The sequence below is a fragment of the Meles meles genome, chromosome 6, assembly GCF_922984935.1.
Source record: "Meles meles chromosome 6, mMelMel3.1 paternal haplotype, whole genome shotgun sequence".
Taxonomy (NCBI): Eukaryota; Metazoa; Chordata; class Mammalia; order Carnivora; family Mustelidae; genus Meles; species Meles meles.
In genome coordinates this window covers 72,475,665-72,500,486 of record NC_060071.1, presented here as the reverse complement: position 1 = coordinate 72,500,486, position 24,822 = coordinate 72,475,665, and the positions used below count along the sequence as shown (strand labels likewise).

Genomic DNA, 24,822 nt, shown 5'->3' with positions numbered 1-24,822 from the left:
TTGATTACTTATTAATTTTACTTTTTTGCATTATTATATTCATAGCATTACAGTTCTTTCTTTTTTTTTTTTTTTTTTTTCTCATTTTATTTATTTTTTCAGCGTAACAGTATTCATTCTTTTTGCACAACACCCAGTGCTCCATGCAAAACGTGCCCTCCCCATTACCCACCACCTGTTCCCCCAACTTCCCACCCCTGACCCTTCAAAACCCTCAGGTTGCCCCAACCTCCCACCCCTGACCCTTCAAAACCCTCAGGTTGTTTTTCAGAGTCCATAGTCTCTTATGGTTCGCTTCCCCTCCCCAATGTCCATAGCCCGCTCCCCCTCCCCCAATCCCACCTCCCCGCAGCAACCCCCAGTTTGTTTTGTGAGATTAAGAGTCATTTATGGTTTGTCTCCCTCCCAATCCGTGCTGGGCCCATTACAGTTCTTTCTAATACCTGTAGTACATGTTCTATTTTAGTGGGTGAAACAGGGAAGGTTTGGCAGTCTTAAGGTCTTTGAGGCACCAAGAGGGAAACAATGCTCATTTTATTTTATTTTATTTTATTTATTTAGTTTTTAGAGAGGGTGGGACAAAGGGTGAGGGAGAGAGAGAATCTTAAACAAAATCCACGCCCAATGCAGGGCTCAATCTCACAACGCTGAGATCATGATCTGAATCAAAAACAAGAGTCAGATGCTTAACCAACATAGTCACCCAGGTGCCCCAACATTGTTCATTTTAAAGCACTTAGTAATAAAACTATTTGTATCCACTTTTTCAAGCAGATAAATGGGCTCTAAATCTATAAAACAAAAAAAAATGAAATAAGGGCTTTAAAAAATTCTAAATATATAAGCAGCTCGTCTCCTGATATATACTTTATGCATAAAAATTGTAGTTGGAACAAAATTTCTTATTATATCAACACAAATACTCACTCATTGTCTACAATAGAAGAATGATTGCACCATCTGCCTAGATTTGAATAAAACATAGTATGCCATTTCTTTCACTGACTGGAAAATTTCAACTAGAAATAAGGGAAATAGTCAATGACTCCACCTTGAAATCACCAATAGAAAAGACTTAATTACTTAGAAATTTGTGAGGTTTAATTAAACATGAAATATTTTATGTGGTTGCTTCTGTTTGCATAATTTTAGAATGGCTTTAAATTTACACCGTCATTGTTCCATAGAACAAAATTGCTGTTGTGGTGATAAATTGGAGGCATTTGAGCATGGGGTGGGGGCGGGGCATGCGGGGAGGGGTAGATTAATGTAGTCAATAAACTTGAGCTTTTTAAAATTAGAAAGACCTATATTTAAATCCAAGTTCTCTTACTTATTTGATTATGTAACTTTCCCAAATTACTAACCTATGAGCTTTGGTTGCTTTTTGTCACCTTAAAATGAGGACAATACATAACCTTGGGATGCTGAGAAAATTAAGAGATTGCATGTAAAATCCCAGATGCATAATTTCTCATTAGATCACAGTTATTATTATTATTATTATTAATTTGTTTTTAAATAATTGTATAAGCTCATGTGTTTTAGATAGTCCATGTACTGTAGATAATTTTTACTCTTGGATCTCTTTTGCCTGGTAAACTTCATATCTTGTAGGGAAGAATGAGATCAGATATTCTCTTAACCAATTTCAGAATACCAGTGAGGACTTTCTATAGCAGATGCAGCTGGCTGTCTACTCAAGTGCTTTGACCTGCACTAACAAATTCATCTTACATCATGACTGAATATACACACCATAACTGAAATGTAAGTTTCATAAACCATGTTAGCACCTATTAGGCATGATGAAGTTATCATTTGCTTTACTTTTATTTTATTTTGTAAAATGTTGATTACATTTCTCTAAATTGATTTCATGATCCCCTAATGGGTTGCAACCTGAAGCCTGAAATTATTAATCAACCCAATAATCATCCCCTTCCTCCTTCCCTTTCTGTTTAAATAACAAAATGTGACTTCATTCAGATATTTACCTCAAGGAAGTCAGTCTATTTTAAAGGCAAATACTGACTGAGCTGCCCTTGTCAGTGATTAGTTTGGCGTGAGCATGTGGTATGGCTCTGACCAATATAAGGAGAGATTATCTCTCTGGTTTCTTTTCTTATAAAGGTACTAGTTCCATCCATGAGGATTCCACTTTCATGACCTAATCCCTCCCAGAGGCCCCACTTCTTAATACCATCATCCTGGGAATTAGGATTTCAACATGTGAATTTGAAATGTGAAGAGGACAGAAACATTCAATCCATTACACCTTGAAAAGGAGATCTTAATACAGATAGATCGAAAAAGTAGCAGCTCTTGATTCAAATTCACTGCCTTTATCATCATGAGCACTGAGTAATGTATAGAACTGTTGAATCACTATATTGTACACCTGAAACTAATATAATACTAAATGTTAACTATCCTAGAATTAAAATTAAAATTAAAAACTTAATTAAAAATTTCACTGACCCTAAAAGACTCTTACTGGTTATCATTTTATTATGATCAATTGTTCACCAACCCATAATCAACATCTTTTATATAGAATGACACACACAGATATATATATACTATATATATACTATAATGATATGTCTTCCTTTCTAGAAAACTGAAATTTGAAATACCAATTATTTCTTATTACTACTAATAGATGGATATAAAAAGTGATTTTCAGCAATTTGCAAACCAACTTCAATGAGCAATATGCTACTCCCTATTTTTGATGTGCACATTGTATTTAAAGACCTAATCTTGGCAATCTTGAGGGAAAAAAGCAATGACTGGCAAACTTTCAGTTTTCTTTTTCTTTTCTTCTTTTTTCTTAATGTAGGTGCCATACCCAGCCTGGAGCCCAACATGGGGCTTGAACTCACGATCCTGAGATCAACACCTGAGCTGAGATCAAGAGTAGGATGCTCAACCAACAGAGCCACCCACACACCCCTCTAGTTTTCTCGTATATGGTAAAAAGCTGTCAGACTGGACTCTGAAAAACAACCTGAGGGTTTTGAAGGGTCAGGGGTGGGAGGTTGGGGGAACAGGTGGTGGGTAATGGGGAGGGCACGTTTTGCATGGAGCACTGGGTGTTGTGCAAAAAGAATGAATACTGTTACGCTGAAAAAATAAATAAAATGGAAAAAAAAAAAGCTGTCAGATACGGCTACTTTCATATTACAACAAAATCACTGACTAGACAATGAAAATATTAAGTCAACTTAATGTTGCTTAATAAAAAGTTATGTGGTACCCAGTTTAAATATTTTCTACAGCTGCTTCCAGGGATGTTAACTGGGTTTGTTGTTGTGGCTCTATTCAGCTGGTGGCTAAGTTGAGCTAGAAAGTTCAAGAAGGTCTCTTTAACTTGTCTGGGGCTTTGGTGCTATTGAGTGGGGTACTTTAGTCATTCCCTGTGTAGCCTTTCTTTTCACGTAGTGCCTCCAAGGATATGCTACCTCTCCAGCAGGATAGCTTGGATTTCTGGATACCATGTTACAGCTTTAAATATCTCTGTACATTGATTTTTGTCTGAGAAGTAAAATTAATTTACTTTTGGAATAGCATCTTAACTCCCATTGTTGAAATAAATTGAGGTGTCCAGACTTAAAATTGGAGAACATTTTTAACTTTACAAAAGTATTTTCCAAAAGTAACAAAGGCTTCTATTTTTTAAATACAAAAAACATGTTTTCAGGGGAATTTGTCTTGGAAAGATAAAAAGGATTTTTTCCCCTTTAAGATTATAAAACATTAGGCCACTTGGTTCAGTCAGTGCATTTTTTTCCCTTCCTTCCTTTTGGACAAAGTACTTTACAATCAGAACTTATTATGTGTTAAAGTATTAAAAGTTTCTCCAGGGTTTACTAAAGTGTTCATGAAATATTTACTTGAGAAAGTGGAAGAGAAAAAGTGGTTACAATAGCAAATGTTTAATAACCTATCACTGTGGCAAAAAAAAGTGATAGAAAGAAAATTAGGTAATCTTGTTTGAGAATAGAAGAAATCTAGAATTGCTTTTATTCCATTATAGTTACAATCCATTATACTCAGACTTAAAAAAAACTCTGAAGATAACAAAACAATTTATTTCTCAGATTCAGGATAGTTATAAAATTCTAAAAATGTATAATCAGTTAAAAAAGAAAAAGGAGTCATCAAATTAGAAAATTTGATTCAGTAGTTCAGATTCTATCTGCAGCATGGCCAAGGATATATATTTGTTAAAAGAAACCATTGCCCTTGATAATAAAGTTGTAAACATTTAATTATTAATGTTTGGGAGTAAATAAGATATATATTGTTTTATAAATATTTGAATTTTTTTTTCAATTCCCAGCAGAGAACCAGATGCAATCAACACTTTTCATGTAGGACAATCAAACGTAAAGTATTTCTTATGCTAATAAATAATTCGCTTCCACTTTAAAAAATTTCACCAGAACTTTCACTCATGTTCCTTTCTGCTTCAGAAATGAACAGTTGTTGACTAAACATTCATGGATGCTTATGATTATACTGTGTTTCATTATCATGAATGTTTATAATGCACTTAATAACAAAATAGCTATTACCTATTGGTTTAACTTGCATTCGTTTTAAAAAGTCCTACTTTCAAAGTTCCTTATGATGGGTCTAGAGAGGAAAGTAAAAAATGTAGACGTCATATCCTCCTATAAACTCACAGTGCAGGGGCACCTGGGTGGCTCAGTGGGTTAAGCCTCTGCCTTTGGCTCAAGTCATGATCTCGGGGTCTTAGATCGAGCCCTGCATCAGGCTCTCTGCTGGGCAGGGAGCCTGCTTCCTCCATTCTCTCTCTGCCTGCCTCTCTGCCTACTCGTGATCTCTGTCTGTCAAGTGAATAAATAAAATCTTAAAAAAAAAAATAAACTCACAGTGCATCCGGAACAATCTCTAAAGTATTCTCTACCAGTTTTATTCCCAACTTGACCAGTCAGAAAAATCTTTTCAGTGTTATAAATAAATAGTCTCAGGGCAAAGATAAAAAGCCCAAGGTACCAAAATTGAAAAATACAACATGGTCTCAGGGTTATGATAAATCAGAGGCTGTAAGACCCTTTAAGATTTTAGAATGATGTCAAGCAATGCCTCATAGGCCCTGTGAGCTGCAGAACACTATGAGCATTCTCCACAGCACCCTGAATCTCAGCCCACACTAGAAGGGACCTAAAAGAGATTTATAGAACTGACTTCTGTCTAATGAAGTAAACTGATCTGCTACAGAAGGCTCACAAAGATTTTAAGAAAAACTTTGTATTGATGAAGATACCACCGGCCAACTAAAGGAGACAGAAGCAAAATGAAAAGCTATCTCTAGGCCCCTAGCTCTCTACAGGTCTTTTCTTCATAAAACTCTTTTTCTTAACCCCTCCTCTACAAACAAAAATATTGCTGCATCAATTATCTATTGCTATGCAACAAACCATCCCAAAACATAATGGCTGAAACAATGATTTTTAAATTTCTTGTTTCTGTGGATTGACTAGTGGCTCTTCTGCTCTAAAACAGTGACAGCGGAAATCACTCATGTGACTACACTGAGTGTAGCTGAGCTGAGCTGAGCTAGGAGACTCAAGAAGACCTCTCCCACTTATCTGGGCCCTTGATGCTACTGACTGGGGTATCTCAGTTCTTCCCTATGAGGCCTTTCCTTCCCTCTGGTATCTCTAAGGACTCTCCTAATGTCCCTCTCTCCATCAGGATAACCTGGAATTCAAACGTGATGACTCAGGAAACCAAGAGCATGAAAGCAGAAACTGTCAGGCCTTACTTTCACATTTTGTTGGTCACAGAAAGTTATCAGACCGGCCCAGATTGAAGAGGAAGGAAATTGGACTTCACCCCTTGGTATGGTTGAATGGTATGCTTGTAGAGGAAGTAAGGAATTGTTTGGGGGCTATCTTTGAAGATTCTTTCACAGTTCATCTTCTGGCCACAATTCTTGCCCAACCCATATGCAAAATGTACTCACCATGTACCCTAAAAATATTATTCCATTATGACATAAGTTTTAACTTCAGTATCTTATGGTCTAAGTCAGGGTAAAAGTCCTCAGAACTTTTATCAGGAACAGTCCAAGGACAGTCCCTTGGGTGTAGCTGCTTGGAAGTGGCCTCCTCAGTCCAGGTGTTCTAGGATAGAAAAACCACACAGACCCTTGCAGTCAAAAGTTAAGGAGCAGGAAAACAAGAGCTAAAATTGTCAGAGCACCAGTACTAAGGGCAAGGGGACAGCCTTTGACTGTTGTTCAGTTCATTCCTCTGGTAGTGATTTCCTAATCCATCACTTGCCTTGCTTCCTGGATCCTCCCTTCAGTCTGCTCTACCATTTGATTATACATGCTTCCTTTTTCATAAGAAATGACAAGTGCTGGGTTGGAAATATTTCGTCTAAATACAGCTTTAAAACTGAAGAGTTCTGCTTTAGCTCATTTCTTCTTGTACATTACCATCAGTGGTTAAAAAGTTAATTGATGGGCCCTTGGGTGGCTTAGCCATTAATCATCCAACTCTTGATTTCGGCTCAGATCATGATCTCAGGGTCATAAGATTGAGCCCCATGTTGAGCTCTGTGCTCAGCATGGAGTCTGGTTGAGATTTTCTCTCTCTTTGCCTCTACCCCTCCCCCACTTGCTCTCTTGCCTTCCCTCTCTCTCCCTCTTTCAGAATAAATAAATAAAATCTTTTTTAAAAAGTTAATTGATATTTTTACCATCCTGTATGGCAATCTCCTTAAGAGATCTGTAAGATCATAAAGTTTATTTTCATTCTTCTCTATGACAAGTAAAAGTATTGCTAAGCATTCCTTTATTGCATAACCCAGGTCCCACTTTTTTTTTTTTAAAGCATTTGATGACTTTTTTACTGCCTTTGCACCCTCTCCTGTTCATTTGCTATTCTTCAAGCCTTTGGTAATAACCTCCTAACCACCAGTATTATCTTTTGCTTCTGTAGCAAATCACTACAAACTTAGCAGGCGTAGGCAACACAAATTTATTATTATCTAGCTTTGTTGATTAGAAGTCCAACACAGATCTCACAGGAATAAAATCAAGATGTTGACTGAACTGTATTCCCTTCTGGAGGTTCTAGGAAGGAATCTGTTCCCTTGCCTTTTCCAACTTCTAGAGGCCTTCTGCATTCTTTGACTTGTGGTTCCCTTCAACAGTCTGCAAAGCCAGCAACAGTGGGCTGAGTTCTCATTTTGTATCACACTGACCTTCTCTTATGTATCCCTTATCCATTTTAAGAATCCTTGTGCTTGTATTGGGCCCACCTGGATAATCCAGGATACTCTCCCCATTTCAAGATGATTAATCACGTCTGCAAACTTCTTCTTACCACAGAAGGCAACATGTTCATAAATTCTGGGGATTGGGATGTGGACATGTCTGCTGGGGTGGGGCAATATTCTGCCTACTACACTTTTTTCTTTTCTTTTCTGCCTCAACTAACAATATTCTTACCATTCTTCCAAGCTCCACCTACCACCTTGTCCTAAAGCCAACACCCCATGTTTCAGCTTATTGTTAGAATACCCCTCTCCAGATACCAATTTCTGTATCTATTACTAAATAACACCACCCTAAAATGTAGTGTTTTAAAATGATTCGTTATTTCTCCCAATTCTGTTTGTATGCTAGCTAGGATCACTTCTACAGCTGCATTCAGCGGACTTCACTCACTCGTCAGATGTGGCAAGGGCATGACTGGCTCTCTGCTGCTGAGGCAGACTCTGAAGAAGCTGACAGCTAGAGATTGTTGACCTCCCTCCTTGCAGCTAGGTAACAAGTCTTTCTTGAAGGTGAATCTGACAGCATTTCTCGTTGCTTACCACAATCCACTGCTTGCTTCCCATAGGTCTATTTCTCCGTATGTTTAGGGAGTTCCTCCTACAGGATTGAAGGGGTCACCTTTCCTGACGGAATAATGGAGATTAGTGGAGCAAACTACAGTTCCCACTGCTGCGGTCAGGCTGGAGAATTTAATCAGTACTCATCGTCTCCCCCTCCACTGCTCATTTGGATTTCTCTTACTGTCCACTATTACCTATGCTGCCCTCACTGGCTTCACTGCAACTTAGTGAACTCAGTTGCAACTCAGCCCTCATTCACTGAGAGGCCTGCATTTCTGTCATCACTCATTTTCAGGGTGAGGTTGCTATACCTACTCATTAGAGTTACAATTTGTTAAGTGTATCATGTGGGCTCCTCACTTATTCCTTCCTGCCCTGATTGTGTAGCAGGATCTCGATCTCTTCCTGATGATCACAGTAAATTAGCCTTGGCAAGATGGTGACTCTTTTTCTTGCCTACTGGTCTCTGGATACAAGGAGCCCAGAGTAACAAGGAAGCATCCGAAGCTTATTATTTCAATGCGATTTTTGCTACATTTTTTGACAAAATTGTGTCCCTTTAGGGAAGAAGACCTCTCACTATGCAGACTTCAGAACTGTGAAGATAGGGAGCACAAAGTACCCTAGGTTTATTAAAGATAGTATAGTGGGGGGCACTTCTGCTTCCACCCCTTGGTTCCTATACCCATATATTTTGTACTGGGGCACAGTGCTGTATAAAAATCTTGGATCCAATGCATATAATACATTTTTTAGTATGGCATCTTTGTATTGTTTTGGAACTGGTGTTCAGCTCTACCTTTAGCCAGTTGTTCCAATGTTGCTAGTCTGGCAGTTTCTGGATGGTGAGATCTGTGATATTATCAGTGGATCCTGTGGATATGGGTCCACTCTTCTACTTCCCTGATATTATGTGGAATCCCATGCTAGTGAGTCAAACATTAGAAAAACATTCAAGTGGTGGTACTGGCTGAGATTCTGTGGGCCAAGAAAGCAAAAGCCATACCTGTAATATGTGTCTTGTTCTGTGAGGAAGAACTTCTGGTTTCTCACTGGAAACTCAGTCTTGCTTTTTTATTGCTGGTAGGTTGGGCCACTCAGCAGCAACAGAAGCTAAATCAGCCTTAATCAGAGGAAATTCAAGCTGTTGAACCCAGGGTCAGTTTTCATCCTTTCCACAGTGAACATTGCATTAATGTGTTTGTTATGCCAGCCCTGGGTGGCTAATGGTTACGGAAGGAAAGATGAGGTCAATGGGACAATTTGTTCAGTCTTCTTTATTGTCAGTGCCTCTCTAGTAGTGACGCTCCTGGTAGGAGTTGCATGTAATTTCCTTTTTTACAACAAAGAGTAATGACTAATATTAACACTATCATCAGTAAAAAACTTTCCCCTCAAGCTTTTTTTAAAAAATACAATGTTTACATGTAGCTTATGGTTTCAAGTACAACTTTCAACTAAGGTTGGACTTTTATGGTTTGTTTTGTTTTTTACTTTTTATTTTGAAATGAGTTGAACATCCAGGAAAGTTGTAAGACCAGTAGAAAGAACTTCTGTATACCTTTCACCCAGATTACCAATTGTTCCCTTCTTGCTACATGAGCCCATGGTTTTCATCAGCATGCTATGGGGGATTAGATAGTCTGTGAAATGGACACAATACTGGTGTCTGTCTCACAGGACCATCGCCAAGACTGAATGAGTTCCAGATATGAAAAAATAAGACACAAATGAATGGCTGTCTCAAAGCCTAACAGGACCTCTGTCCAGCTTTGGAGCAAAGTTTTTGGGGAAAAAAGTAAGGAAGTGATCCGGTCCTTCAGGGTGAAGGAAGTGGGAGCTAAAAAGGCCTCCAGAAGTGACCTCTCACGCCAGTGTTTAAGATCCAGCCATCCAGGATCCCAGCAAATCTATGATTTCCATGTTCTGCCAACTAAGGTTGGACTTTATTGGAATTTACAATTTTCTATTCTTAGGTCATATTTTATCTTCCAGCTCTGATATTGAATTTTTATTTCAACAATCATATTCTTCAATTTACAGGATCTTTTTATTGTTATAAAATCACACAATTATACATCTCTTTCTTTTAAAGATATTTTATGTTTTTTTTTTTTAATTATTATTATCAGCTTGTTTGGTTCCTTTGGATTTTACCCCTCCTTGTTAATCCCCCCTCCTTTTCTTTATTTGGAGGCTTTCATTTTACCAAGTGTTGAGTGATACGTGGTTTTCATCTATGGGTGTTAATTTTTTGGCTGGTGGTCTTCATTAAGCTCTCATTAAGTGTTTTGCCCAAACTTTACAAGAGTATTTTGTTAGTATTGGAGGCAAAATTTTGGTAAAATTATTACCTGCAGTAACATGGAAGACAGAAAATGTACCTAATACACTCATGGCATTTGGTGAGATTTTAAGGGAGAATTTTGAAAAATAAGGTGGCTGCTACTAGCTGCAACTGATAAAATACTTACCCTAAGAAAGAAACAAGCTCAAAAATAATGAGGTGGGCAAGCAAACAGAATTGAAATGGAATACAGAGCCTAGGTGGGCAGGGTTGGAAAATGAACTGCCTTTCACCAAATCAAAAGTGTCATAGTTAAATGAGGGCTTAGGACAAAGACAAAATCCAATATATTGCCATTACCATGGTCTCAAGAAAAAGTTTATAGTTCAACGTGACTTTTGCTACATTTTTTGACAAAAGTATGTTCCTGGGGCACCTGGGTGGCTCAGTGGGTTGAGGCCTCTGCCTTTGGCTCAGGTCATGATCCTGGGTTCCTGGGATCAAGCCCCACATCGGGCTCTCTGCTCAGCAGGGAGCCTGCTTACTCCCTGCCGCCCCTCTGCCTGCCTCTCTGCCTACTTGTGATCTCTGCCAAATAAATAAATAAATAAATAAATAAATAAATAAATAAATAAATAAAATCTTTTAAAAAAAAAAAGTATGTCCCTTTAAGGATCTATGCAGACTTCAGAACTGTAAAGACAGGGAGCACAAAGTACCCTAAGTTCATTAAAGGTAATATAGTGGGGGGCACTTCTTCCACCCCTTGGTTCCTATACCCATATTTTTCCATTCCTCTGAAGGGATGAAAGGAGATGGCTTTCCCTTGAACTAAAGAACTACCTCAAAGATTAAGGGATTAACTAATAAGACTAATAAGAGGACTAATATCCTCAAGATATACATGTCTACAAACTAAGTTATGAGTACTTGGAACATCTTGGTTGTTAATATCAGTTAATATCAGTTTCCAATCCTTTTCTGCTACAGTCTTCCAGTTCTTTACTCACACAGTGACTCCTATATTTGGGTGAGCCCTAGTTCCTTTATTAAACATCTTTATTCCTGTAAAACTTGTAATGAATCTTCTTTCCTTACCAAATCCAGAATAAAACACATGGCTGGCCTAGAAAAGAGAGCCTAAGGCAAAAATTTAATATATTACTTTATTAGAAAGGGCAATCTGGGGTGCCTGGGTGGCTCAGTGGTTAAAGCCTCTGCCTTCGGCTCGGGTCATGATCTTGGGGTTCTGGGATCGAGCCCCGCATCAGGCTCTCTGCTCAGCGGGGAGCCTGCTTCCCTTCCTCTCTCTCTGCCTGCTTGTAATCTCTGTCCGTCAAATAAATAAATAAAATCTTAAAAAAAAAAAAAAAGAAAGGGCAATACATGCTTGTGAAGGTTAGGAAGAAGAAAGGCTAGCAAGGATGAGAAGCAAAGGCAAACTGATAAGTTACTGCACAGGACTTGGTTTCTGTTTCATCAAAAGCCATGAAGAGACAGCCACTCACTTGGCAAGTACATTTGCTTAGCTACACGGTGCATTTCTGGGTAGGAAGGTGAAACACTGTGTCTCAAACCAGTCTATCAGAAGAAAAAAGAGAAATTGATCTAGTTCATTGATCCAAGTTTTCCGAACAGTTAACTTCACTGCTCTTCCACATACATCACCTAGCCGTTCTGACAGTCACTGGGGAAACCTTGGGGCATGGTGCTTCTTAGAGTGCAGAAGTGTTGGGATAGGTCTGGGATTCTGAGCATGTGGCTAGTTGGCCTCGGGCAGAGGAATCACTATCTGTCACTACCTATGTAGGGTGGTAGCTATGGCTGAGTGGTTAGTGGCCTGGGAAACAGAAGCCAAGAATCTGAGAAGGCACTTGAGGAAGATGTGTCTGATACGGAATCTAAAGACGAAGTTATCTGTTGGCACAATAATGCTGTATAATAAACAGCTATAGACCTTCAGTGGCACAGTGGACATCCCTTGCTCACACGTCTGGAATCAGAAAGGTGTCAGGTGGTTCTGCTGATCCCAGAGGAGATTGTCCACCTTATCTGGGGGTTGACTGGCTATCAGCTAATCTAGGCAGGATTCAGCTTGGGTAACCAATTAACTTGGTTCTACTCCATGTGTCTCTAACCCCCAGCAGGCTAACCCAAACATGTACGTGCTCATGGCAACAGCAGAAGCACAAGATTAAGAAAAATTCATTAGATCTTTGGAAATAAATATGGTCCAGAGTCAGAGTGAAAGGGTACTTCAAAGAAGAATGAAAAAGGACCATGAATACAGGAAAAGTAAAGAATTAGTGATATTTTTACAGTCTATCATACCAACAAAACAATTCATTGTTCTAAAAGGTATTATTATTGTTTTCTTTGGAAAAAGTTAAGATTTTATCTGGCCTTAGTTATAAATTAGGCTCTTACAAAGTCTGTGGGTCATCATTTTTATGCCAGCAGTAAGATGGCGGCAAATGCCCTCCATTTACCTGTTATGTTTAGTTGGTTTGTAAAGCCAGTTAAATGGCAATAGATTTTGGCTCAGGGCAGTCCAAATTTAGCCCAGAGAAATCCAACTTTGGCCCTGCTTAAATCAATTCGAGGCTTCCTCTGTTCCCAGTGCCAAGTTCTAAACATGAAGAAATCTGTTTTAATTCCATTCTTGTAAAATAAGTACTAAATAGGCAAGCCAGTTGATTTGGCTAAAACTATGGGACTAATAATGTTCAAACCTTATATAATCCACATTACTTTTTATGAAATAGCATAATAAAATGGTGACTTCACTGAACCAAATCAGAAGTCCCAGATGCTAGACCAGATCCTACAACTAGCTGTGTGACCCATGAGCAAATTACTTAATCTCTTTAGGTCGAGCTGCCTGTATAATCAGGGATTGTTCTAAACAGTAATGTTCCAACTATCCCATATCCACAAGATGTGAGTAGGCATTACTTATTCAAATAAGTTTAAGAAATACTAATTTAAAACTCAAAATGTTTATTTCAAGACTTTTCAGCATTTTTAAGCTGTATCTTTTGAATCTCTAGGGGGGAATATAACGTGCAGAAAACAAATTTCGCCAATGACTCATTTGTTCATAAAACATGTTATCTGTTGCCCTGAATATACTTAGGTAAATGTACCATTATTGCTAGCATCCACAAGGTTGAATTTATCAGTCACCGGTCCCAGAAAGAAACAGAGGACAACTTCACACAGGGACATTGAAGAATATAATAAAATGACTATTTACAAAGATATATAGGCAGAGTGTAAGGAAGCCAGCAAGGAATAACGAACTACTCTGGGGCTAGTTACACCTGGGAGCTGTTACTTCCTGTAAAGGGATGGAGCAGGGACCTGAAATTAGACAGTAACTGGGATAATACGTGGAAAGAGATGCCCTGATAGGATGATCTCCAGTAGACGTACACAGCCAATCCATGGTAACCTGGCAGGAAAGGAGCCAGGGAACTAAGACAATTTCATTTTCCTTCAACCTCTGATCTCTTGCAAGTGCTTTCATCTGTCGAACCTAACAAAAAGGCAGAGGGGAAGGAGACCCACCTCACAGAGCAGAGAGCAGAATGGAAACGAGTGGAGGGCAAATCCAAAAAGAAGCTTTCCTGGGCAGTAGGGTTCCATTCATAAGCAGCTAGATTAGGTAATTAAATGATGTCCTCAGGACTCAGTCTTACCTCTCCACTCTGCTTTCCTTTGCTGGCTTAATTCTAAGGCAAGTTCCTGCCATCTGCTGCACAGATGCCACCAGCAGCTCTAGGGTAATAGCGTGGTTAGTTTGCATTTTCAGATAAAATAATAAAAAGAGTAAACACATATATAGCACTTAGTATATGTCAGGTGCTGTTGAAAGCTCCTTAGATACCTTAACTCAGTTAATCCTCATATTAATCCTGTAAGGGAGCTACTGTACTACCATCTCTTTGGAAATGAAGAAACTGACAAATTTCTGCTAAGTAGAAATGACTGCTAAGTAGAAAAGGATAAGCTGAGATTTACATTCAGGTAGTTAGCTCTAGAGTCTGTTGTTGTAACTACTGCACCATATTGCTTTTTGAAAAATAAACGCAATCTCCTACAGCATTCATATCACTTATCAAAAAGGATGCCGGATCATATGCTCATCCTTGTCAATCACTGGGCATTTTGCTTGCTAAACTGGATCACATGCCCCCATGACTGCCAGCAATTTCTCCTTAAAAAAAGATGTCAGGAAAATGTAAAAAGCGACAGATGTCCATCAAGGCAGTACAGACTTAAAGAAATAGCCCTAGGGACTGAAGCCACAATTCCAGTTCTGCCTGTGTTTGCCACAAACCTCCAGCAAATTATTTATGACTTAATTTTCAGCAAGAAGATTCTGACCTGTCCTACCTCCAAATGTGGTAGTGGGTAGAAAAGGAAAAATATGAAGATCCCTAAACAACTACCTAATTAGATCTAATTACATAGATATAAATATATTATATTAAAATAGAGTAATAAAACTGAGATATGCCAAACTTAAGCAAATGACTTCTGAAATGAGTTTTTCAATCAATGCTATCTCTGAAAATTCCTTTAGAAATAACTCCCTTTAAAAAAATATGAGATAAATGAATGAAACCTTATTTTTTCAAATGGTCTTATAGGCATTACACATTATTATTTCCTAAGAATAAAGAAAGCACAATTTAGGTTTATTGATTTTTAGCAAAATAAAATGACATAGTAGCTTCTTAAAAAACTAATGGATCAGTTTTCTTGTTTCCTTGTCTCCAGAGCATTTGGCATTCTTTATCAATTGGTACATAAAAGAGTAGAAAAATAAGAGATTGTCATATTGTCCTTGGTATTTCTCTTTTAATATGTCAGTGTGGTAGTCTACCAGAAAATAGTAAATGGCTTCGATTGTGGAAAGGAAGGTATCTGGCTTTCCTTTCTGATGGCGCCAAAAGCAAGTTTTTCTTGTTTTCAACTCAACTTGTAACAGTCCTGCCAAAAACAAATAAAAAAAGTATAAATATTTCTTCTTAACCACAGAGTCACCAATATTCAGAAGGGTTTCACTTCCTTGGTGAACTGACATTTAAAACATCATTGTAAAATTCACTGAAAGATAGGCAGGTTAATGGCTCTTAATATGGTTAAAAGTTTACTTCTAGGCTACCACTTTTTGGTTATATCTTCATGAACAGAGTACCTAGAGTTGTTTCCTTGGCTCTGCCACATTTGTTGAGTGAAACCTCAATGACATAGTCAGCTAGAATGCCTTATTCCCGTGGACTTAAAGAGGAAATAATTCATAGCACAGAACAGGACTCTCATCTCTTAAAACTCAGATGTTAACATATAAACACAAAATATTTTCAGCGCTTTAGACCAGTACTTAGACTCACATATTTTGCTATACATTTTTTAAAAAGCCTATTATTTTAAAGTGAGAAGTAAAAGCAAGAAGGAATATATTTCAGCAAAGTCTGGGTTAAAAGAATGGCAAGCAAAGAAAACGATAAACATCTATGCAAATCCAAATAAATGCTGCCCAATGAAACAAAAACAATAGTAGTATCTAATTTGTGGGCTGAAGATAAAGGACAAAAAAAAAATAATGAAGACAATAACAGTAACCTGGTGGACATGGTGGGAGCTGAATCAAACTTTAGTGTAGGCAATCCTTAAAGTGTTAAAAAGGAGAGGCAAAAATACTGACTTTGAATTATTCTGTTACATGTGCAGAGTCCAGTTTTCTAAAAGAAACAAAATAGGTATATTAAAAAAATGAAATAAGAAAAAATAAAAACTTGATTGATCAAAGTCAAGAAAAAAAAGAAAAAACAGGACAAATAAAATTTTAGATGGTAGAAATATGTCCAAAAATATCAATACTTAAAACAAACATGAAAGATGAATATTAAGGAAAGGCAAATTATGATCACAGTTAAGACCACACTTTTTATCCACTATATGGGCAAAAATCAAAACATTTGACAATACCAAGGTAGGCGGCATCATGGATCAATGGGTACTCTTATACATTAATGATGGGTGTGAAAGTTTATATACCCACACTTTGGAAGATAACTGGCATTATCTTGTAGAAGTGAGCACTTTCATATGCAAGAACCCAACAATGTCCAATGACCCAACAATGTCCTCATCTAGGTGTTTCCTTAAGGAACCTTGTACATGCATAAGAATGTCTGTAGGTGCACTATTTGTAAGAGCAAAAACTAGAAACAACTCAAGTGTTTCATCCACAGGAAACTGGATAAACTGTAGTATTTTAACGCAGTCAGATAATATACAGCAGTGAAAATGAATAAACTATAGCTAATCATATAACACCATGGACAAACCTTAGAAATAAAATGGTAACTTCAGGTCCCCAAGAATACAACATGCAGGTAAAATAAACTAAACAATATGAAGATTATGAAAACAATGTATATGATAAAACACAAAGGAATGATAAAAACATAATTCAAGAGAATAGTTAACACATTCTACCCCATTTTCAACTTTTTCAGTCTCCTGAATGCAGGACAATGTTTTTGCATTTTTGTGTATATGCCATTCCCTTTATCTGAGATGCCCAACCCTTAGCCCTTTATCCATCAAGATTTCAACATAAACAATTAATCCATCCAGGGACTCTGGGTAGAGCAGGGTTGTGTCTCCTCAATGCTACCATCATATTCAAAACTTACTGAATTTTCTTACCTGCTTACTTGCCTGCCTCCCACAACAGATTATGTGGCAGACAATGTCCACTGTCTTCTTAATACTCATTTCCCCCTTCTCTCAATATTAACAAATCTCAATCCTGTTCAGTGTGGCACGTGTCCAGCTAAAAACAGTTTCCCAGCTTACTAATGGCCAGAGTGGTCATGTGAACCATTCTGGCCAAAGAAAGGAAAAATGAAATCTCCTCAGTGGAAATTCCAAAAAGCTATTATTATTATATTTATTTTTTAATGAAAGAGCCAGACTCAGTGGGCACGTACATATTGCCCTGTCCTTTGTCTTGCCTGGAATATATATGAGATATTCATATGCTAGGTCTCAGGACCTAGCAGCTATCTTATAAGTATGGGAGTGAAAATGATGAAGGAAGAAAACAGAATGTGTCTGAGTCCTTAACAGACATTGTGAAATCTTTGTAACAGCTTTGGACTACCCATCTCTGGACTTGAACCTATAAAAAGTAAACCCAACTTGTTTTCAGATTCTTTTTTTTTTTTTAAGATTTTATTTATTCATTTGACAGACAGAGATCACAAGTAGGCAGAGAGGCAGGCAGAGAGAGAGGAGGAAGCAGGCTCCCTGCTGAGTAGAGAGCCCTATGTGAGGCTCAATCCCAGGACCCTGAGATCATGACCTGAGCTAAAGGCAGAGGCTTTAACCCACTGAGCCACCCAGGCGCCCGTTTTCAGATTCTATCTGGGCTTCCATTTCATGTGGTAAGACACAACCCTAACTAACAGCCACTGTGATCACCTGGAAGGTAGAGATACTGCTTTATTCTCCTTCATATACCCCAGTCTAGGACACCAACCATCCAGGAATAGGTATTCAACAAATAGTACTGAATAAATGGACAAATTGCAAAAAACTTGAAAGTATTTTATCTAGATATTTTGAAAATATTTCAATTTGAATAATTTTGATTCAAAGACACACAAAAGTTGTAAAAACCCAAACCAAACTCTTCTAAACTATTTGTATTAATGTTAATTATATCCAAGAAGTAGGTAGACATTTGAAAATATTCTAAGTAATCAGTATAATTAAAATCTTAACATAGGATCTGACAGCACAGGCAATTTCTTAAAAAAAAAACAAACTTAAGAGTAACTAAATGCTGCTGGTTTCTACTACACCTAATATGTTCTAAAATGTTAAAAATGATAATCAAGATTTAATGATTATTTCCACTATTCCATCCTGTTTTAAAGATTTGCTTGCAAGTATACAGAACCTTTTAAAACACACTGAAGTACACAGGTATGGGATTTATTTTTAAAAGTTCAATATATACACTAAAAAATTCTTTTGCTAGCATTTCTGGCCATCAATAACTTTATGATGAACTCAGCAAATTTTTTTTAGCAGAACTTTAAAGCAGAGAATTATAAGTGGTTTTCTGTTCAAAATTATTGCCATCAAATGATAAAATGTTTTAAAACCCAAAGGCAATGATTTACAGCAAACATGGGTTGTTTCTTAAGGAAATAACTCAGTTCATCTGGAAACTGGTATTTCACATATACAGAGTCTATAAATATGTGCAGAGCCCCATATTCCCTATGGTGCAATAAGGAGCCAGAAGGGGTAGGGGCAGCAATAATACATGAAGAAAAGACCAAATCTGTTTATTTCATGATTTTGAAGGGATTAAGAAGTCCCTTTTAAAAGTCTTCATGTAGCACAGAATTGAAATATATGATACTTACTATGTGATCTGGGAAGGAATAGCAGAAATTTTTCCAAATCTGATTTTAAGCCTTAAGCTCAAATATGAACACTCTGAAAACAGATTTTGAATTGTACCTCAATGATTCCTTTTATAGTTTTTTCTACTGTTCTCACTCATGTTCTTTCATTTGATCCTTTCAATTACCATATATGGTAATTATAAAGAGAGTGGCTCAGAAAAATCTTCAAACTGAGGAATAAGCTGGTGCTGTAACCATCCAAGGTAATATTGGCAGGTAGTACTCCAAAAAAGCAGGGTCTCTATTAAACATTAGTGAAAGGTTCTTTCAGGTCTTATTCTCTGTAGTTTCTCTCTTCCTCTCCCTCTCACATTCCTCATTCCCCATTGTCTCTCTCTCACACACATACACATATACACACACTTTCTCTGTCTTTATCTTTCTGCCTATCTCTCTCACATACAAACACACAGACACACACACGATTAGAATGACAAAGCAGTCTTTCTAACAGTTATGTTGACCTCAGAGTTATGAACTATGTAAATTAAACTAAATCTAGTATTGTTACTAACTTTAGTTTGGGATTACTTACTACAAGTTAAACTCCAAATCATGTCATAAACTTTCTGTTCTAGGTGAAGTGCATTTTTAACAAATAGCCTGAGAAAATTTTGGCAAATGCCTAAAACCAACTGGGTAGCTCTCTTGCCTTCCAATCATACATGGTTTACATACAGGGGCATCAAGAGCTAGAAATAAACCTAATGTTTTTAGAGAAACTACTGAAAAAACCTGAGGAACTGAGTAAGGTACAAGTAAACAAGAGAGGTAACTTGAGTTTCTGTTCTTCATATTACTAGTTGTGCTACTTGGGCAAGCAAAACAAGTCTTTTAAACCATTTTATTAGGAACTGAACTTTTCACTCTAAGAGAAAGAGTACAAAAGTAAAACAAAAGAAAGAAAATCCCTGTAATGTTCAATCTTGGAACTGGAACTATCCATGTGAACTCATGATATATATCTATTTCCCTTGGCTCTATCCACCGAAACAAATGACATCCAAGTTGTAATAAATTTGCCAGATCTTGGTTTCTAATATTACTCCCCACTAAAAAGAACCATAGCTCTTTTACATAATCACTGGTTCTATGTCTGGGGCAGGAAAAATGTACAAGTTAACTTGGGACATCCCGTTGTACCAGAAAGACTAATAAGGCCATGCTACAGAGGACTTGAAGGGCTTCCACTGGCAAAATTTGAGACAATTTGGACATCAAAAAGAATACAATCACAACATATTACATATGATAAAGGAAATCCATAAACCCACAGTGACCTCAAAAAGAGGCAAGAGAGGAGGAGTCAAGATGGTGGAGAAGTAGCAGGCTGAGACTACATCAGGTAGCAGGAGATCAGCTCGATAGCTTATCTAAACATTGCAAACACCTACAAATCCAACGGGAGATCGAGAGAAGAAGAACAGCAACTCTAGAAACAGAAAATCAACCACTTTCTGAAAGGTAGGACTGGCGGAGAAGTGAATCTAAAACGACGGGAAGATAGACCGCGGGGGGAGGGGCCGGCTCCTGGCAAGCGGCGGAGGAACGGAGCACAAAATCAGGACTTTTAAAAGTCTGTTCCACTGAGGGACATTGCTCCAGAGACTAAACCAGGGTGAAGCCCACGCGGGGTCAGCGTGGCCCCAGGTCCCGCAGGGTCACAGAAGGATCGGGGGTGTCGGAGTGTCGCAGAGCTCGCAGGTATTAGAACGGAGAAGCCGGCTGCAGAGACAGAGCCGAGGACTGAACTCTCAGCTCCAGAGCCGAGGACTGAACTCTCAGCTCGGGGTTACCTTGAACTGGTCACGGGCTGGGTGAGCTCGGAGCGCGGCTAGAGGCTGGGGATACGGGAGTGATTGGGTGCTGTCCTCTGGGGGCGCACTGAGGAGTGGGGGCCCCAGGCTCTCGGCTCCTCCGGGCCAGAGACTAGGAGGCCGCCATTTTCATTCCCGTCCTCCGGAACTCTACGGAAAGCGTTCAGGGAACAGAATCTCCCAAAAGCGAACCCGAGCCGATTACTTAGTCCAGCGGCCGGTAAGGGCGGTGCAATCCTGCCTCGGGCAAAGACACTTGAGAGTCATTACAACAGGCCCCTCCCCCAGAAGATCAACAAAATATCCAGCCAGGACGAAGTTCATCTATCAAGGAAAGTAGGTTCAATTCCTAAGACAGCAGCGCAATTCCAGAGGGGGATAAAGCAAAGCACGGAACACATGGCTTTCTCCCCATGATTCTTTAGTCTTGCGGCTATTTCAATTTTTTTCTTCTTTTTTCAATTTTTTTTCTTTTTTCTTTTTTCTTCTTATGCTAAATTTTTTAAAACTTTTACCCTTTTCTTTTTTAACGGTTTTTGACTAGTTTATCTAAATATATATATTTTTTCTTTCTTTTTTATATTTTTTCTTTATTTGTTTTATTTTTTAAATTTTTTTCTTTTTTTTTCTGAACCTCTTTTTATCCCCTTTCTCCCCTCCACAATTTGCGGTCTCTTCTCATTTGGTTACAGCGCATTTTTCTGGGGTCTTTGCCACCCTTTTAGTATTTTATTTGCTCCTTCATATCCTCTTATCTGGACAAAATGACAAGGCGGAAAAAATCACCACAAACAAAAGAACAAGAGACAGTACCGAAGACTAGGGACCTAATCAACACAGACATTGGTAATATGTCAGATCAAGAGTTCAGAATGACGATTCTGATCATTCTAGCTGGGCTCGAAAAAGGCATGGAAGATATTAGAGAAACCCTCTCTGGAGATATTAAAGCTCTTTCTGGAGAAATTAAAGAACTAAAATCTAACCAAGTTGAAATCAAAAAAGCTATTAATGAGGTGCAATCAAAAATGGAGGCTCTCACTGCTAGGATAAATGAGGCAGAAGAAAGAATTAGTGATATAGAAGACCAAATGACAGAGAATAAAGAAGCCGAACAAAAGAGGGACAAACAGCTACTGGACCATGAGGGGAGAATTCGAGAGATAAGTGACACCATAAGACGAAACAACATTAGAATAATTGGGATTCCAGAAGAAGAAGAAACAGAGAGGGGAGCAGAAGGTCTATTGGAGAGAATCATTGGAGAGAATTTCCCTAATATGGCAAAGGGAACAAGCATCAAAATCCAGGAGATGCAGAGAACCCCCCTCAAAGTCAACAAGAATACGTCCACACCCCGTCACCTAATAGTAAAATTTACAAGTCTTAGTGACAAAGAGAAAATCCTGAAAGCAGCCCGAGAAAAGAAGTCTGTAACATACAATGGTAAAAATATTAGATTGGCAGCAGATTATCCACAGAGACCTGGCAGGCCAGGAAGAGCTGGCATGATATATTCAGAGCACTAAACGAGAAAAACATGCAGCCAAGAATACTCTATCCAGCTAGGCTATCATTGAAAATAGAAGGAGAGATAAAAAGCTTCCAGGACAAGCAAAAACTGAAAGAATTTGCAAACACCAAACCAGCTCTACAGGAAATATTGAAAGGGGTCCTCTAAGCAAAGAGAGAGCCTAAAAGTAGTAGATCAGAAAGGTACAGAGACAATATACAGTAACAGTCACCTTACAGGCTAATAATGGCACTAAATTCATATCTCTCAATAGTTACCCTGAATGTTAATGGGCTAAATGCCCCAACCAAAAGACACAGGGTATCAGAATGGATAAAAAAACAAAACCCATCAGTATGTTGCCTACAAGAAACTCATTTTAGACGCAAAGACACCTCCAGATTTAAAGTGAGGGGGTGGAAAACAATTTACCATGCTAATGGGCATCAGAAGAAAGCTGGGGTGGCAATCCTTATATCAGATCAATTAGATTTTAAGCCAAAGACTATCATAAGAGATGAGGAAGGACACTATATCCTACTCAAAGGGTCTGTCCAACAAGAAGATCTAACAATTTTAAATATCTATGCCCCTAATGTGGGAGCAGACAACTATATAAACCAATTAATAACAAAATTAAAGAAACACATCAATAATAATACAATAATAGTAGGGGACTTTAACACTCCCCTCACTGAAATGGACAGATCATCCAAGCAAACGATCAACAGGGAAATAAAGGCCTTAAATGACACACTGGACCAGATGGACATCACAGATATATTCAGAACATTTCATCTCAAAGCAACAGAATACACATTCTTCTCTAGTGCACATGGAACATTCTCCAGAATAGATCACATCCTGGGTCACAAATCAGGTCTCAACCGGTATCAAAAGATTAGGATCATTCCCTGCATATTTTCAGACCACAATGCTCTGAAGCTAGAACTCAATCACCAGATGAAAGCTGGAAAGAACCCAAATACATGGAGACTAAACAGCATCCTTCTAAAGAATGAATGGGTCAACCAGGAAGTTAAAGAAGAATTGAAAAAATTCATGGAAACAAATGATAATGAAAACACAACAGTTCAAAATCTGTGGGACACAGCAAAGGCAGTCCTGAGAGGAAAATATATAGCGGTACAAGCCTTTCTCAAGAAACAAGAAAGGTCTCAAGTACACAACCTAACCCTACACCTAAAGGAGCTGGAGAAAGAACAAGAAAGAAACCCTAAACCCAGCAGGAGAAGAGAAATCATAAAGATCAGAGCAGAAATCAATGAAATAGAAACCAAAAAAAACAATAGAAAAAAATCAATGAAACTAGGAGCTGGTTCTTTGAAAGAATCAATAAGATTGATAAACCCCTGGCCAGACTCATCAAAAAGAAAAGAGAAAGGACCCAAATCAATAAAATCATGAATGAAAGAGGAGAGATCCCAGCTAACACCAAAGAAATACAGACAATTATAAGAACATACTATGAGCAACTCTACGCTAACAAATTTGACAATCTGGAAGAAATGGATGCATTCCTAGAGACATATAAACTACCGCAAATGAACCAGGAAAAAATAGAAAACCTGAACAGGCCCATAACCAGTAAGGAGATTGAAACAGTCATCAAAAATCTCCAAACAAACAAAAGCCCAGGGCCAGACGGCTTCCCAGGGGAATTCTACCAAACATTTAAAGAAGAACTAATTCCTATTCTCCTGAAACTGTTCCAAAAAATAGAAATGGAAGGAAAACTTCCAAACTCATTTTATGAGGCCAGCATCACCTTGATCCCAAAACCAGACAAGGATCCCACCAAAAAAGAGAACTACAGACCAATATCCTTGATGAACACAGACGCAAAAATTCTCTCCAAAATACTAGCCAACAGGATTCAACGGTACATTAAAAGGATTATTCACCACGATCAAGTGGGATTTATTCCAGGGCTGCAGGGTTGGTTCAACATCCGCAAATCAATCAATGTGATACAACACATTAATCAAAGAAAGAACAAGAACCATATGATACTCTCAATAGATGCTGAAAAAGCATTTGACAAAGTACAGTATCCCTTCCTGATCAAAACTCTTCAAAGTGTAGGGATAGAGGGCACATACCTCAATATTATCAAAGCCATCTATGAAAAACCCACCGCAAATATCATTCTCAATGGAGAAAAACTGAAAGCTTTTCCGCTAAGGTCAGGAACACGGCAGGGATGTCCATTATCACCACTGCTATTCAACATAGTACTAGAAGTCCTAGCCTCAGCAATCAGACAACAAAAAGAAATTAAAGGCATCCAAATTGGTAAAGAAGAAGTCAAACTATCACTCTTCGCAGATGATATGATACTATATGTGGAAAACCCAAAAGACTCCACACAAAAACTGCTAGAACTTGTACAGGAATTCAGTAAAGTGTCAGGATATAAAATCAATGCACAGAAATCAGTTGCATTTCTGTACACCAACAACAAGACAGAAGAGAGAGAAATTAAGGAGTCAATCCCATTTACAACTGCACCCAAAACTATAAGATACCTAGGAATAAACCTAACCAAAGAGGCTAAGAATCTATATGCAGAAAACTATAAAGTACTCATGAAAGAAATTGAGGAAGACACAAAGAAATGCAACAATGTTCCATGCTCCTGGATTGGAAGAATATTGTGAAAATGTCCATGCTACCTAAAGCAATCTACACATTTAATGCAATCCCTATCAAAATACCATCCATTTTTTTCAAAGAAATGGAACAAATAATCCTCAAATTTATATGGAACCAGAAAAGACCTCGAATAGCCAAAGGAAT

General features: G+C 38.1%; 1 protein-coding gene across 3 annotated transcripts in view; it reads right to left on the bottom strand.

The window, feature by feature from the left end:
* DTWD1 (DTW domain containing 1) overlaps positions 1-24,822 on the bottom strand; it is a 60,730-nt gene that overhangs the window by 20,358 nt on the left and 15,550 nt on the right. Inside the window, exons 5-8 of one of the 3 annotated variants that reach the window (XR_006818834.1) lie at positions 13,873-15,169; positions 8,891-9,007; positions 7,864-7,947; positions 6,002-6,161 (exon numbers count right to left, since the gene is read on the bottom strand). Coding sequence is in view for 1 of the 3 variants with exons in the window: in XM_046010008.1 (XP_045865964.1) it covers positions 14,922-15,169 (248 nt within the window). In the remaining 2 variants the exon portion in view is untranslated. Of the gene's footprint in view, positions 1-6,001; positions 6,162-7,863; positions 7,948-8,890; positions 9,218-13,060; positions 15,170-24,822 lie in introns of those variants that run through there. The other 2 variants (XR_006818833.1, XM_046010008.1) reach the window with 2 other exon arrangements.